Source organism: Panthera uncia, assembly GCF_023721935.1.
Source record: "Panthera uncia isolate 11264 chromosome D3 unlocalized genomic scaffold, Puncia_PCG_1.0 HiC_scaffold_8, whole genome shotgun sequence".
NCBI lineage: Eukaryota > Metazoa > Chordata > Mammalia > Carnivora > Felidae > Panthera > Panthera uncia.
Window position 1 is genome coordinate 27,451,853 of NW_026057586.1, and position 16,183 is coordinate 27,468,035.

Sequence of the window (16,183 nt, forward strand, 5' to 3'; positions counted from 1 at the left end):
GGGCACAGCTACTGCTGGGAAAAAGTTGGCACATCGATAAGATCTGTTAACAAAATATAATCCGCTTTCACATCCAAAAGCTAACTCAGGAGCTGCTCCAGGCACCATCTAATTAACTGAAGCAGATAGAAAAAAAATCCTCAGAAATTATGATTGTTTAAATACACTCTATTTTATTTTGTCTTAAAATAGTTTAACCTTTATGCTACAGACTTATTTCAAAAAACAGAAAATCTTATCTTGCACCAAAAAATATATATATAACACTCTGTTTTATTATTATTTTTTCTCCAAAGACCATTAAATACTAAATGGAAACAAAAACTAAATAATGAATGTAAAGAAGAACCAAATTTTGTTTTAAAAACTAGAGTTGCACATTTTAAAACATTAATTCTAAGCAATGATTTGTCGTCACTGCATCAAGTCCACACTCACACTCCAGCAACAGCAGATCTGTTAACCACCAAGTGCATTGGTTCCTAGCCATACAATGGCTAACATTTCATTTTCATGGTAAGAGGAGCAAAAGGCTTCATATGACCTTTGTACTCTTTAAAAAACAAAACAAAACAAAACAACAACAAAAATATTTCCTAGTTATCCAGTGATTTCTCTTTTAAGATCACTACCCTTTAAAATTTGTTAAAAGAATAAGAAGTATGTAGTGTTTTAAATAAAACGAAAAATACAACAGCAATGGACTAAAATACGTGATTATTTTAAACAAACAGTGCACAATCTGAGGAAGTTTGGTTAGGGCGCAATCATTTTTATATATACATGGAAGTCACATCATACACATACTGGAAAACAGAGATTAGGGGGCTCGTTGCATTTTAAAAAAAAGTTTAAACTAAAAGACAACATTGTGTCCCCAGCTCTTTCAAAAACTTTGTGACACAGTATAAAAAGCAGGCAACAAATTCATTTTGAAGTTACCTATGGTGGTGCTATTCTGCTAAAAGGAACAGTGAACAATGGACTAAGTTAGAAAATCAGATGGTTCATATTCACAACTGATGATAATAAAAGCAGAATTTATGCAATGCTCAACTGTAATAAATCCTGGAGTCCACTCAGTCTGGCCCCTTCCATCAGAATGGAAAGACAACTACTGGTGAGTAGATGTATATGCTCCAGGGCAGCCAGGATGACCTGAGAGCTAGTTACTGCTCTGTGGTTTCACACTGGAGGGGAGGGGAGGGGAGGGAGGAGCTTAACTAAATTGGTGCCACAATCCAACCCGTGACCCAAGTGCACCACTTGAGCAGAGACACTACTTTGAATAATGTTCTGTGGAGCATAAAGAAGTACTGATGCTACCAAATGCCAACACTTTAGTTAAAAAACAATTCCTTTAAAAGAAATTTCAAATGTCATTGGACTTGTTTCCCACAGAATTCTATCAGTAAAACACCTTGCCAGAAGCCACACCCTCACTCTTCTGGATCTGGCAATGAAAGAAGAGCTCAAACAGTCTCTCTACAGTTAGTAGGTGGAAAAATCCCAACCCTGTAGGGGGAAAAAAGCTGAGTGTTTCTACCATCCCTCCCTCTCCCCTTTTTGCATGTTAACTTCTAAATCGCTGTTCTGGCAACCAGTCGGGTAGTCAGGATGCTGAAACAGGGGCAGGTGTGGGAAAAGTGCAGCCTGGTGTAAAAACACAAGGCCACAGCGCCCTGCTCCCAATCCACTGTGCATATAGCACACCAGAAGAATTCTCTTTAGAAGATGACTATTGGGGGCTAAAGGAAGTGTGTCATGGGAAATCACCTGCTGTGTGGAATCAAACAAAACACACTATTAACGTAAGAATAGGTAATGCGAAAACATTCTTTAAAATGGGGCTCTGCCCTGATACTGGGGAAAAAATAAGCTGCAAAAACTTCAAGTCATATAATCCACTCTATTCTTGTCCCAATGATTTTCCTGGAAAACACAGACCAGAAATTGTACATTTCTGCTTTGTCTAGCATTTTAATTCAAGTCAAAAACAATGTGTAACAGTAAAATTCAATAAATTAATCCTAAAGTAAAATGTGAAGGTCCAAGGATACACCAGTAGTGAATCTGCAGAAGGTCCTATTTAGCTCTGGCCTCTGGATCTTTGGTTTTTGTCTAGAACTGTGGCCATGTGAGAGATCTGATATATGAGGTGCTAAAACTTGAGGTTCATGATCTTTTAAAAGCCTGATTAAAACTAGATTGGCAGAAAAATATTAGTTGATGAAGAACAGAGGCCAGATCAAATGAGATGCTACGAGAGAAGACCAAAGAACACATGCTCATACCCATTCCCATGGAAGAGGTATATGGAATAACTAAAGCAGCAGGAAGAAGGGTAAAGGGATAAATGAGTCTTTATAGAAAAACTGGAGAAAAGGCCAGGCAGGTGGAGCCAGGCAGACTCTGACGCATGCACACGCAAGGGTGTCCCATTTGTCTCGGTGGCCACACCACACCTACCCTGCACAGTCCCATGTGCTGAACAGGCGCTTGGTACATTTAGTATGTCCACTAAATGACAACTGAAAATGGTACTTCTCGTGCTCTTAAGATAAGGAAGAGCCACCAAGGCATTTGAGGAGGGAGGCAAGGGCTACAGCAATGTTATATGGTAAATATGGAAACAACAACAACAAAAGGCAAACAAAAACCATGGAAAAACAAAAAGATGAGGTCTTCTAAGCCAATAGTACTTCACTCCTCCCCGTGCACAGTACATAGTGTTCTAACTAGGTATTGCTTGTAAAAGAATTCACTAGTAACTACAACATGTTATAGGAAAAAAGGTAGTAACTAATGCCACAAAACTCCAACACTGGCATTTCCTGAATTCCCTGAAGCTCCTAACCACCCTTTGCTTATTTAGATACTGTAAAACCTACAGTGTCATTTATGTGCTTTGCATCTGGTTTCTTATGGTTCATTTTGATTTTTCCACTTTTAGATGGTAGAGGAGAAAAATACCCAAATATAGCATCAGGTCTATTTATACAGCTCAAGCGTTACTTAAAACAGTTGTTGTACATCCTTTACAGAGAGACCAGCTATGAAAGAAGGCACTGCCTTCTCAGACTTGTAAGTGCCCACAGTCTTAGAGACGAAGACAACTTTTCATATTCTACTTAAGTAATAGGTTTCTGTGTTCTCCTGTTATGTAAACAAACCAGGAAAAAAAAGCTGAGGGACAAAGATTTTCTTACTGATCTCTCAATGCTCTCCTTACATGCCCAGAAAACCTCATGGGTATCTAACTGAAATGCCTCTGCCCCAAAAGGAGACATTTTCCAAAAAATTATGAATTATTGCAACAAGGAGACCAACTAAGTCACCTTAGCAGTATTTATAAACACAAAGGGGCATATCAATTATTTGTGCTGTGGGAAATCAGCCAGGAGCAAAGTCAGGAAAGAAGGCAGAAGACTCAAGCTAAAAGAAAAGTAATACTTCTGTCTTCTATTTTTAAGGACAGGTTTTCAAATGCACATGCCCTACTAGGTGCCAATAAGGACCTGACTAAATGTGTGCAAATGCCCTAAGGTAGGAATGCCAATGGGTGGGCTGACAGTGGTCAAGGCTAGATATTAATTTTATTACACAGAAAAATAAATACAAGATTCAAAAACTGAAATCCATTTCACCTGGTAGTTAAAATATTATTCTAAAAGGAAGGCAGAGTTTCCTAAGATTGAAAGTCACCAAGTAAAATGAAGTTGTCTAAGTTGTCTAATAAAATTCATCATTCTCCTATTCCTACTGAGGGAAAGAAGAAATTCTTTTCTCTGTGCTAAGTTATTTTCCTAAGTGACTTCTTTTAATTAAAAAAAAAAAAAAAAAAAAAGGAAGTGGGGGCAATTTTCCATGAGTTTGGATTATACAAATGCCACAAACAGCTTCTGAGGCTGAAGCTATGACAATGAACTTCCATGTCACAAAGAGGAGGAGGAAAAGGAAGGGAACAGTGCAGAGGAGACACAGTGACATTGTATTACAGTAGGTATTTACGTCTGCTATCCTCATCCAAGGTAAGATCAACAACTTCCGCAGGTGAAGCCCAAGTCTGCTGGGGAGTCACAGCAGTCCATGACTGTGTTTGCCGGGTGCTGACATACTGCGTGCCCGAGCCATGCTTCCACGAAGAAACACTCTGAATCACACCTCCTCGAGGATGAACACACCTGCAATTGAGATGAAGAATAAAAGTTTAAGTACGGTTAATCCCACTGTAGGAAAAATATAAGGCAATATGGCTTCACTAGCACGGAATGATACCTTCACAAAGATAAGCCTATATGAGTCTGTGAAATGTGAGTCTGTGAAACTTCCAACCAATATCCTTCCCTTTTTCCTCCCTATTTGTCTCCCTCCTTGCCTTTTGTCAAGTTTAGTCTAAAAGTGTCAGAAACTCCTGAGTTATGTCTAGATCTGTTACTGACAATGCATAGGTAACATGATGTTTCTCTGAACACATTTAAACCTCTGGGGTCTTCAGGACAGGGCAGAATACGAATCCAGAGCAAAACTGGGATACCCAAACAATCTTAATCTAACCAAACGACATGGTAAGAAATGTAAGTACAAGCTGTTTTAAAATAAGTCCTATGCCATACTGGGAAGAATACCTTCAAAGACAGTATTAGTAATACTCTTTTACAGACTGGATTTCTAGAAGTCTGTAAGTACTAGGTCATGCATAAAGGATCAATTTTCCTTATCCTGAAGGTCACAACAGAACACTTGGCTCATTCATCTGAAGTGCTTACGTGCTTTAGTTCAGTGAAAGTACCAAGGTTGAAGTACTCAGTTAAGGTTCTTTAAAGGTGCTTTATCAAAGGGACAGAACTGCCTTGGTGATAAATCTCACCAAAAGCTCACTGGAAGAAAAAGGTTTCGAAACACTGACATAATGAATTCCACATTCCAGTCAAATGATAAAACTGAGCCTCCAGGATGAATCACTGAGTAACTGGATTCAGATGAGAGGAAGGCAGGCACTCAAGCTATCGTTGCTACTTTTGTTCTCACATCCATCACATCCCTATGTAATATATGTAAGAAGTGACAGTTGGCAGGATTCTAGTCACATTAACTACTATAGTGGATCTTGAAAAGCTGTTTAACAACCTGTGTACAATAAGCGATGCTGGGTCACTTGAGAATTCCAGCTTTGATACACTGCTACCTGCACTGCCAGGTTCAAAAGAACATTAGGGTAACAATGGACAAATTTTAGCTGCAGAACTGCCCAAGGACCCCTAAGCTCCTGGAAAGAGGTCCTGTTCTTACAAAGGTAGCTTGAAAACTACTCCCTTACGGAGTGAGGTGCCGAAAAACAGATCCCTCAGGGCCAGAGCAGAGCAGGGGGCAGAAGGTAGATTTGTTACCATACCAGAGGCCCATCATCTGTTGAGAATGGGTTAAGTAGCTACTAGCCCAGAGGCTACTATGTTTTCAAAGATTAGCCAGTGAAAAGCATTAAAATAGGAGACATAAAGTCCAAAGGCTAATCCAGATCTGTCCAACGCATTAAGTACACTCAGATGGAAGTGATCGTGTAATCACGGAAGAATGTCAGCCAAAGGAGTCCATTCAATGTTTACAGAAACAGTTTTGATGACTGATGGCACTAGAATACTGTTTCTTAAGCAGTCTCACCTCATTGGACAATCCCAACAGACCTATGAGGTAGATGTGGAAGTTATTATCCATACTCAATCGAAAGCAAAACGGAGGGTTAAAGCGGTTACATGATTTGCCCAGGGTCGTACTGCATGACAGTGGTGGGCCAAGGAGCTTCAAGCCAGGTCTGATGTGGAGTCCAATGCTTTTCACAACATCACGCTGTCACTTCACAAATGTGTATGTTAAGTTAGGTAAGGCAAAACACAGTGAGAGTCAGCAAAGTGCAAAGATAGGCCCAGATTAATGACTTAAAAATATAAAGTTCTTCAATAATTCAAAAGCTCATCTGTACAAGTACTAATTAAAGTAATCGTAGCTAGAAATTTAGTAGAATTCAGAGAATGAATGACTACAGAGAGAATCGATGCCATCTTTGGCAGAATTCCTAGAAATACTTCTGAAATAAAAGAGGTATTTAGTCCCAACTGTTACTCTATACTGCTCCCTAAGTAATCATACAAGGGATTGACTTTAAAAGCGATCTGAGCCAATCTGCTCATTTTACAGAAGAGAAAACCAAGGCCAAAAGGCAACTGTCCAGGGTCTGAAGCAAGGTAAGCACAGAACCCAAACAAAACGAGGTCTCCGGCAGGGAGTTTATTTTCCACTAAGTAACTATGCCTTCCTCAGACTACAGCTGAAGTACTGTACTGTGTCTGGTTGTAAGGAGCACTGCTTAGCCCCTGGGAGTCATTACAGCAAAGCAGATTCTAGAAGGTACTGATACTATACAAGAGTGAGAGGTGTAGAGCCACTATTTACTACTGAGGAATGATGGATAGAGGGAGAATAAGGAGATGAGGCACTTCAACTATCTAAATTAGATCACTTCTGTAGTTATATTACAAATGATTCCAGTTACTGGAAACTAACTTGGACTACTTTAAGCAAAAAACAGAATTTGTTGGAAAGACACTTGAGGACCTCAAAGAACCTAAGGATGATGGGATAACTAGGCCTCATTCACTGGACTCAAGCCCCAACCTCTCAGTCTGTTTCTCTTATTTCAAAATTTTAGATTCTCTGGAGAATGTGATGATTCCATCTTTAGTCAAAAGTTCTCCTGGCTCCTATTTAACTGTAACTAGAAGGTCAATTCCCAAAGAAGGGAGAATCGCCATGGAAGAAGGTGGCTACTCCATCTTGTACAGAGATCTCAAGAGCAGACTAACAACCATCAATCAGTTTACAGAGGGAAGCTTTAGGTGATCATGACTATACAACAATTACAACTACTATCAAATGGAATCAACTTCTTTTTACGCTCTCAAGCAAGTGCTGGGACATCTATCAGGAATACGAAAGAGTATTCTAAGACTTCTAAGGTTATCATTGAGTTTAAAATTTTTAAGAATACAGGCAAAACTCTCCTTTTAGAAGTCACGGGGTGCAGTGGTGGGAAGGCTCTGACAAGAAGATGGTGCAAGAGGGACTTCTGTTTTTTGTTTTTGTTGTGTTGTGTTGTTTTGAGAGAGAGCAAGCAAGCCAGACAGCAAGCACAAGTGGGGGAGTGGGGTAGGAGGGGCAGAGAGAGAGAGAGAGAGACAGATGATCCCAAGCAGGCTCTGCCCTGTGAGCACAGAGCCTCATGTGGGACTTGAACTCACAAACCATGAGATCATGACCTGAGCAGAAATCAAGAGTTAGTTGCTTAACTGACTGAAACACCTACGTACCCCGAGACTTCTGTTTCTTGATCAGAGGGCTAGTTACCGGAGTATGGGCAGTTTGTAAAAACTAAAGCGTACATTTATGACTTTTCTAAGTGTGTTAAAGTCAATAAAACACTCAAAAAATTTTTTATGATTTAATGACCTCAATCATCTTAAATAAAATGGTAGCTAAGAGATGGATGAGGCCGGAACAAGGCTTTTAACACATTCCCTTTTTAAATACACAGCAAAAGGACTCATGCTGGTAAACAAAGAGTGCTGGAGAAACATTTCAACTATTTTATAAGACGGTGTACATTACAGATCAACTTATACCAGATAGGGAAAGGTTTCAGGAGGAAAAGGGACCAGAACAATTGTTATAAGCCCTACAGAGATGCCCTATAAAAACAGAAGTGAGAGACTCAAAATTTTGTTAAGTCTATGCACATAAACTATACAGTTTCAGGTATTAACACATACCCTTTCCCTGTATGATGAAAGACACGGAGGGGGAACATACTCAGCTGTTTTTAAGTTTGTTTGTTTATTTTGAGAGACAGTGAGCGAATAAGCGGGAGAGGGGCAGAGAGAAGGGGAGGGAAAGAGAAACCCAAGCAAGATCCATGCTATCAGTGCAGAGCCCAATGCAGAGCTCAACCCCATGAACTGTGAGATCATGACCCAGGCAGAAATAAAAAGTTGAATGCTTAACCTACTGAGCCACCCAGGAGTCCCATACTCAGCTGTTTTTTTAATTCATCCAAACTAATTCTAGTGTAGATACAGGCTTTGTTTTCACAAAGCATTTAATCTGCATATGATTGACAATAGGTACAAAACATAATCTAGAGTCATATTTTGAGTCCTATATTCAAGAAAATGCTTAGGACTCACTTCCCCCCAAAAAACCTACTTTATAAACAGTAAGTTTTGATAGAATAATTTCCTGCTCTTCATATACTGAAACCAATAAAGGAGAGACTTCACAGTGGAAAATAAAAAACAGAGAAAGAGGGCAGGCTCTCATGGTCAGCTTTAATACAGTTCATTTACTATCCTAAGAAAACAACATTAAATATTAATCATTTTTGCTCTCATTTACAGAGCCTGAACGTGACCTCTTAGATAACATTCCTACTTATTTTTCCTAGCTAAAGATGAAGTGAATCTTCGTGGCTTCAGAGAAATGCCTGTCTGCCTCCCCTGCTTTTTTAGGGTTAATGTTTACAATTAGTTCTAGGAAGCAATCGTCTTAAATGCAAAATGCTTCTAGCATCAACTCTTCTGTTGTGGGATGAACCAACATTAAGACAAATGAACACAGGACCAAAGACTACAGTGAGTGAGGTTAGGATCTGATTATTCCCAAAAGCCTCAGAGGACAGGTATCAAAGAAACTGTTCTAACAGTTCCGTAACAGAAAGATCTGTGCTATATCCATTTATCTTCCTAGGGCAATTACCAATGAAGCTGGCAGAAGAAAAGGAAAAAGGAAAAAGAAAAGTATCGGCACGAGGGCCATAAATTAAAAGTTCTGGCAAAATTAAGTGGGCACAGAGGAGCTAGAGGTGCTGGAAAAGTCTCTATCTCATTGGCAAAGAACATCTTGTGAAACTGGACTGTCCAAAAATTAACTCCTAGAAATGATAACATTTAGGTAACACAGAGAGTTAATTACAACAATACAAGGCAGCCATAAAAGATGCATTCAAACCATTAGTTCAGAAGGCATGCTTTCTAGTCTATGATTAGAAGAAACACAGAAGCTAAAGGAACATATCAAATCTAAATTAAAAGAGCAGGTAAAGATATTAACATGCAAGAAAAGAAAAACTTAAAAAAAAAGACACACTGTAACTAAAATTACTGAGTGCAATGTCAAACAAAATTCTTCCAATAAGGAAAAACGGCAATGCAATGCAAATCAGAGCATTCCCAAAGAGAAAAGCTCAAGAACCAATTCTGAGTTTTTAAAAACTCTCAGCCCACAACAAGGTAGAATATCAAAAAGAAAAAATAAGAACAGGACAACTAAATCCAAACAAAACATCTATGCATGCAAATCAAATTAGAACAAAAAGATGTGGATCAAAACCTAAAACCTTTTTCCAAGCGATAACCCTGCCAGAAGCCCATCAATACTTCATAACTGCAACCCTAGACCTGTAAAAGAAATAAATTCCAGATGAGATACAGGCAGCCAAAAGAGTAACTCTGAAGCAACCAACAAGAAAACTTCTCCCCCCACCTGCTCCTCAGCTTTTAATCTCAATTATTTGAAAGATTATCATGCTTCCTCTAAAGAAAGTGCTAGAAAATGTTCAGAAAGACACAAAAGAGCCAGTAAGACTCTATTCAGTCCTCGACCCAAAGACCAAAATAAAAGACCCTCTCAGAATGACACAAGCGTCAGCCCAAAGTACTCTAACGAAACTTCTCAACGCCAACATTCTATTGTATGGGCAGCATTAACCACCACTGAGATTTCATAATACATTTGTCACCTCTAAGACCGTATTTCCACAGGATTCAAACCAAAGTATCAGAATACATCTTTATGCTTCAGAGCCTGTAAGGAAAAAGTCCTTGAAAGTAATGTTATGTACTGTATGTTATTTAAAATGTAGTCAGCCACTTGACTTAGTTCAAGAGTGGAACAAACATATCTATAGAGTAAAATGACAATCTGGATAAAAGACCTAATAAGTATGGAGAAGGGTGTACTAGACAAAGTGTGTGTGTGTGTGTGTGTGTGTGTGTGTGTGTGTGTGTGTGTTGGGAGTGGGTAGGAACTTAAAATTTAAATTTCTGAGTTTTAAGAGAAATATAATGATAATTTTAACTCCGGATACCAAAAATATTGGTAGAAAAAAAGAAGCTAAGGAGTTCATGATGGAAGAAAAGTTGAACAAAGAAGCCAAGAAGAAGGGTGGCTCACTCTGTAACATTTGTAGGCACAAGTAAACAGTAAAGAAGCGAGACTTGATATAAGTTAATACAGAACTGAACCAAGTAACATGTTTCGAGAGAGAAAGAGATTAAGTAATAAGCAACACAGGTTATTACCTACTCTTTGCTACTTCAGTAGGAACACATGACTAACAGTGAATTAAAATTTGAAATGTAACTCAAGACAAAATTGGTGAATGGAGAATGTGCAAACTGAAGAGAATTTACCTGTATCAATCTGTTAATAGGCAAGGTAAGGTTTACAGTAGGGAATAAAAGGATACTCATGTCTTCTTTATTGCAAGGAACAATGGTGAAATAAATAATGGCAAACACATGCTAAAGTAAAGGAAAAAAACCAGAAGGTCTATAGTCTTTCATCTAAAGAGGTTAAGTCAACATGAAGGGAACAGATTAAAAAAAAGAGAGAACAGGAAAAAGTACTTGATTAAGGCAGGAAAAAAAAAAAAAAGAAAAAAGAATGAGATTAAGGAAAGACAGAAGAACAAAAATTCTTTCCCACCAGAAAAGGGGAAATAATCATTAAACACAGGAAAGAAAAAAGGAAGCACCTATGCAGGAATACTTCTGGCATAAACACAGGACAGAAGATGGAAGTGGTTAGGTCTGATAAAGTGAACTGGCCGCTTTTGGGGAGAAGACATGTTAAACTATGACATAATTTTACAACCTTAAAGTCCCAACAGGTATGACCTGAAAAATGCTCTCAGAAAGTAGAATCAGTTCTAAGACAAAGGTACCTTCGATTTATACGCATGTGTATTTTGCCTGAGCTCTCTCCTCCTAAGTTCACTTTTTATATAAACAACAGAAGAAATGCTGGTGAATGTTTTCCTTTCTAACCAAAGAGTAAAATCAGATCTAAGAGCCAGGTAATGTAGATATTGTGTAGATATATGTATCTACTTGGGGAAATCAGGAAAAAAATCACAATTTAACTCTTGCAGCATAGAAGAAAAGTTGTTTGCTATATAGAACACAGATTTTCTGGAGTCTAAATTTTTGTTTTCTATATAAGTGTGTGTGTGTGTGTGTGTGTGTGTGTGTGTGTGTGTGTGTTAAATGTTCCTCAGGAATACCTCTGAGAGGACTATAACCAATTCTTAGGAACACTATCTAAAGCAAGAATCAGCAAATGTTTTTCTACATAGGGCTAGACAGTTAATTACCTTAGGCTTTGAGGGCTATCAGGTGTCTGTTGAAACTTCTTCTCAACTCTGCCACTGGAATGCAACAGCAGCCACAAACAATACATAAATGAACAAGCATGGCTCCATCCCAATAAAATTTTATTTATGGATAAATATACTGTATTTACGTGAATTTCGTAAAACTTTCACAAGTCATAAAACATCATTCTTCTTTTGATCCCATCCCCCCTCAACCATTTCACAATGTAAACTAGGGGCGCCTGGGTGGCTCAGTGGGTTAAGCATCTGACTCCAGCTCAGGTCATGATCTTGCAGTCTGGGAGTTCGAGCCATGCGTCCAGCTCTGTGCTGACAGCTCAGAGCCTGGAGCCTGCTTCGGATTCTGTCTCCCCCTCTCTCTGCCCCTCCCCTGCTCACACTCTGTCTCTCTCTCAAAATATTAAATACTAAAAAAAAAAAAAATTTTTTTTTTAATTAAAAAGTAAACTAGTCTTAGCACAAGGTCCATATAAAAACAGGCAGCAGACCAGTGGGCTATAGTTTGCTCACCCCTATCTTTAAGAATGACAAACTTCAAAAGTTATTTTCATAACTCTAGACAAATTTGATGTCTTGTGGCTTTTAATCCTAAAAATAGGACTGCCGGAGTCACACGAACATCACTAGAAATATACTATGTTAGGAATAGACCAAAGTAACTCGCAGGTTTTAATGAACGACAAGAAGAGGTGCTTTAGGAAACAAGCATACAGGTATGATGTCAGATGTATATTTCCCAATTGTTTGCTCCCAACACATTTCAAGATAAAGTGAAAGGCAAGAAAATATGAATGACAGGGGGGAAAGGTAGGATGACACTTATGCCATAAGAGAAAAATCTGTCAAGGTATCTAGACATTTGCTAAAAATATGAGGAAAACATCAGTTCTATTTCACATGCATATATGGTTGAGATGTTCTTGATAGAAGATGCAACACATTCTCAAGCTCATTATCATGTCTAATCAAAAAGCATTTTCTAAGCCACAGGAAGCTACGAGATAGCTCCCACCATTCATGCCAGCCATGCCATGAGGACTACCACTTTCTTCTCACTTTATGGTTAAAATCAAATTCACATTTAAAATATCAGAATGCTCCACTAAATGTCCTACCTTGCATGTTCCTGAACTCCCACAATCTCCACTTCACTATCTGAAGAGGCAATATTAATTTCTTCATTGAGTGGTACATTGCCAGCCGATGTCTTGTCACTTGCTAGGAATCCTGGATCCAAATGACCTGAGAGAGAAGGGGGGTAAAATAAGCACTACAGTCTGACTTCTTACAAGCAGCATGAAACACTCATTGACAGATTTCCCATCCAGGTTAATCACAGAAACAGAATTGCCATATGAGAGCTTGGCAGAGTGAAACTGTCAAGTCTCTCATTCATTCTCTATTCATTAGGAGGAAAAAAAACTAAGTACTTTAGTAAATAGATATATATAAATTATGATAATACTCTATTATATTTTATTCCATAATGCTTTTTGGATTCAACTCTAGTCTCCTTTTAAATGACCTGTATAACAGGTTTGTCACCACCTAGAGGGCAATAAGGTTCTCTACTGCTTACCGGTAAATTTTATTATTTATTTATTTATTTATTTACTTACTTATTTACTTATTTATTTATTTATTTGTTTGTTTTTAAGTAGGCTCCACAACCATTGTGGGGCTTGAACTCATGATCCTGATATGAGGAATCACAACTCTTCTGACTGAGCCAGCCAGGCGGCACCACCACCACCACCACCACCACCACCACCACCACCACCCCCCACCCCGGGTAAATTTTAACAGAACAAAATTCTAAAGCAGAAAAGCTCAAAGGCATAAATAGAATAAATAACAGAGGTACTCATTAATATCATATTTACACTGGAATGCTTTATGAAAGTTTTAACTTCTTTTAAACAACTTTAACAGTTTTTCTCAAAAGGAATGTAGAATTGACAAAATCTGACCCAAAACCATGTCTAAAAGAAAAGGCTAGAGGCAGATCACAATTTTTGTTCTGAGCAACTAAAACATAACCTGTACGTTGCTGACAGCTCTTATTAGAAAGAAACCACATATTCTGAAAAAGCACGACAATTTGTGGCAGTGGGACATATAAGAACTTTTCCACAAGGGGCTTCACAAAGCATCTATTACACGGTAGAATATAACATTCTCCCAACTCACAGAAAACATGAGCTTCACAGAACTCTCTCTCAACAAAGGCTAAGAGCATAACATCAAAGTACACAGGCATATAAACAATTCTAACAAAAGTTAAAATAGTTCAGCCTATGTATCCAGCTCTTAAATGTTCTGACCTTTATGAAATAGAATATCTAGGAGTCAACATGAAATAAACCAAGTTGCAACAGGCACAAATTTTCAATTACTCTTTAAAGGGTATTTTTATTTAAATGTATTATCATCTGATACAATACTGTTCCTCCATATTTAAAAAAAAATCCTTGGTGACACCTCATATAAACGAAGCACGTATCAGTAAGATTTTACACACACAACTCTCCCTTCTCCCTCCATCACCTTCACATCATTCATACCAATGTTTCAAGGTCACTGAGAAACCTTGTACTTCCATACTCCTGCGAACTTTTAGTATAACCCTCTTGGAAAATGATACACAGTCACAAAGCAAAAGTCTTACAATTTCTATACCCTCTGACCTTGTAATCCCATCTCTGAGAATTTAATTTAGTCCAAGGGAAAAAAACTTTAAATAAGCAAAATGTTATGAGGTCCAAAGATAGTGACTACAGTCTATGTAGAAACTTGGGGAAACATATGCATAACACAGAAAGTGTCACGTACAACACTTTAAAAATATTTTGGTGCTGGGTAAAAGTTGTAAAAAGCAATCAAGCTTGACTTGGACTGTGGGTCTTTTTTACAATTCTTTAATATTACTTTTACTTTTTTCTTCAATTGAACATGACGCAGATGAGAAAAAAGACTAAAAAGCTTAAAACGGCTTCCAGATACAACAGGTAATTGAGATTATATTACAGTTTGCAAGGGCTTGTTAAACTTTCTGTATTAACGAATAGCCTAAATAGATTCTACACACTGGCAGTGGGTAAATATCTTTGAACGTCACAAGCAAACGAAAGGTGGCATTCACCAGATAAAGCCCAGTTTTGTTAAATCTGGGTTGGTTGCTTAAATGAAGTATGGTTAAATCTTGATTTGGTAAACTCAGATTCTTGCTCTGATGCCAATACCTTGTTTGTGGCCAAGTCTTTTGTCTAATTTCTAGTTCAATGTTGAAGTTAGAACTATCATCATATACACTATTCCTACTACACTTCTAGGAAAGAATACAAATTGATAGTCTCTTTTTTCAAACCTTCAACTTGTCCATATTCAATCTTTTCAGCAGCCTTGCTTTGTGCAACTATAACAATTTGCTTCTTCTATTTATTCCTACAATAAATACGTGTTTATGACATGCTATGCACTAGGTGCTACGAATACTATAGAGATCAAAGACAGGAGGTGCAGTGCCTATGCTCAACTCAACGAGCTCACGATATACTTGGGGATTAGAAAAAGCAGTACATTATACTATGGCTTGAAAATTGCTGGGGGGTCTGGGGGGATCAGTTGGTTCAATGTCCAACTCTTGATTTCAGCTCAGGTCATGATCCCAGGGTCGTGGGATTGAACCCCGCTTTAGGCTCTGCACCGAGCATGGAGCCTGAGATTCTCTCCCTCTGCAGCTCGTTCTCTCTCTCTCTCTCAAAGTAAAAGGGGATGGCTCAGTCTGTTAAGTGTCCATCTCTTGATTTTGGCTCAGGTCATAATCTCACAGTTTGTGAGTTTGCACCCCGCATCGGGCTCCATGCTGATAGTGCACAGCCTGCTTAGGATTCTCTCTATCCCTCTCTCTCTGCCTCTCCCCTGCCCACTTTCACTCTTAAAATAAATAAACTTTTTTAAAAAGTTTAAAAAATAAAAAGAAAAAAAAAAGAAAATTGCTCAGTCAGAGAGCAATTTAAAGATATGGAAAAGGGAGGGAGTACCTGCGTGGCTCAGTCAATTAAGGGTCTGACTCTTGATTTCAGCTCAGGTCATGATCTCATGGTTCATGGGTTTGAGTCCAGCATCAGGCTCTGCACTAACAGTGTGAAGCCTTCTTGGGATTCTCTTTCCCCCTCTCTCTGCCCTGCCCCCACTCACCATCCCTCCCTCTCTCAAAATAAACAAACATTTTCAATGCTTTTTTTTTTTTTTAAGTTTATTTATTTTTGACACAGAGAGAGACAGAGCATGAACGGGGGAGGAGCAGAGAGAGAGAGGGAGACACAGAATCCGAAACAGGCTCCAGGCTCTGAGCTGTCAGCACAGAGCCCGACGCGGGGCTCGAACCCACAGACTGTGAGATTGTGACCTGAGCCGAAGTCGGACACTTAACCGACTGAACCACCCAGGCGCCCCTAAACAAACATTTTCAAAAAAATAAAAAAGACATAGAAAAGGGAAATTTCCCAGACTTAAGAATAATCAAAGACACAGAGCTCTCAGGAAACAGTAGGCACAGATGAGAGGAAGTAGCAATACGGAACACTGTGTTGCCCTTTAGGGTATAAAAGTTCAGTGATTTGTGGGGTAATATAGTAAAAGCAGTAATGGGAAACAAGGCTGGCAAAGTCAACAGAG

At 38.6% G+C, this 16,183-nt stretch overlaps 1 protein-coding gene across 10 annotated transcripts in view; it reads right to left on the reverse strand.

Annotated features, from left to right (window-relative positions):
- Positions 1 to 16,183, reverse strand: part of ARK2N (arkadia (RNF111) N-terminal like PKA signaling regulator 2N) — a 138,730-nt gene that overhangs the window by 52,409 nt on the left and 70,138 nt on the right. For 4 of the 10 annotated variants that reach the window (XR_007455373.1, XR_007455372.1, XM_049620146.1 and 1 more), the window contains 3 exons: positions 12,619 to 12,745; positions 11,483 to 11,536; positions 4,012 to 4,184 (listed from right to left, as the gene is read on the reverse strand). Coding sequence is in view for 4 of the 10 variants with exons in the window: in XM_049620146.1 (XP_049476103.1) it covers positions 4,012 to 4,184; positions 11,483 to 11,536; positions 12,619 to 12,745 (354 nt within the window). In the remaining 6 variants the exon portion in view is untranslated. Of the gene's footprint in view, positions 4,185 to 11,482; positions 11,537 to 12,618; positions 12,746 to 16,183 lie in introns of all 10 variants that reach the window. The other 6 variants (XR_007455375.1, XR_007455374.1, XM_049620148.1 and 3 more) reach the window with 3 other exon arrangements.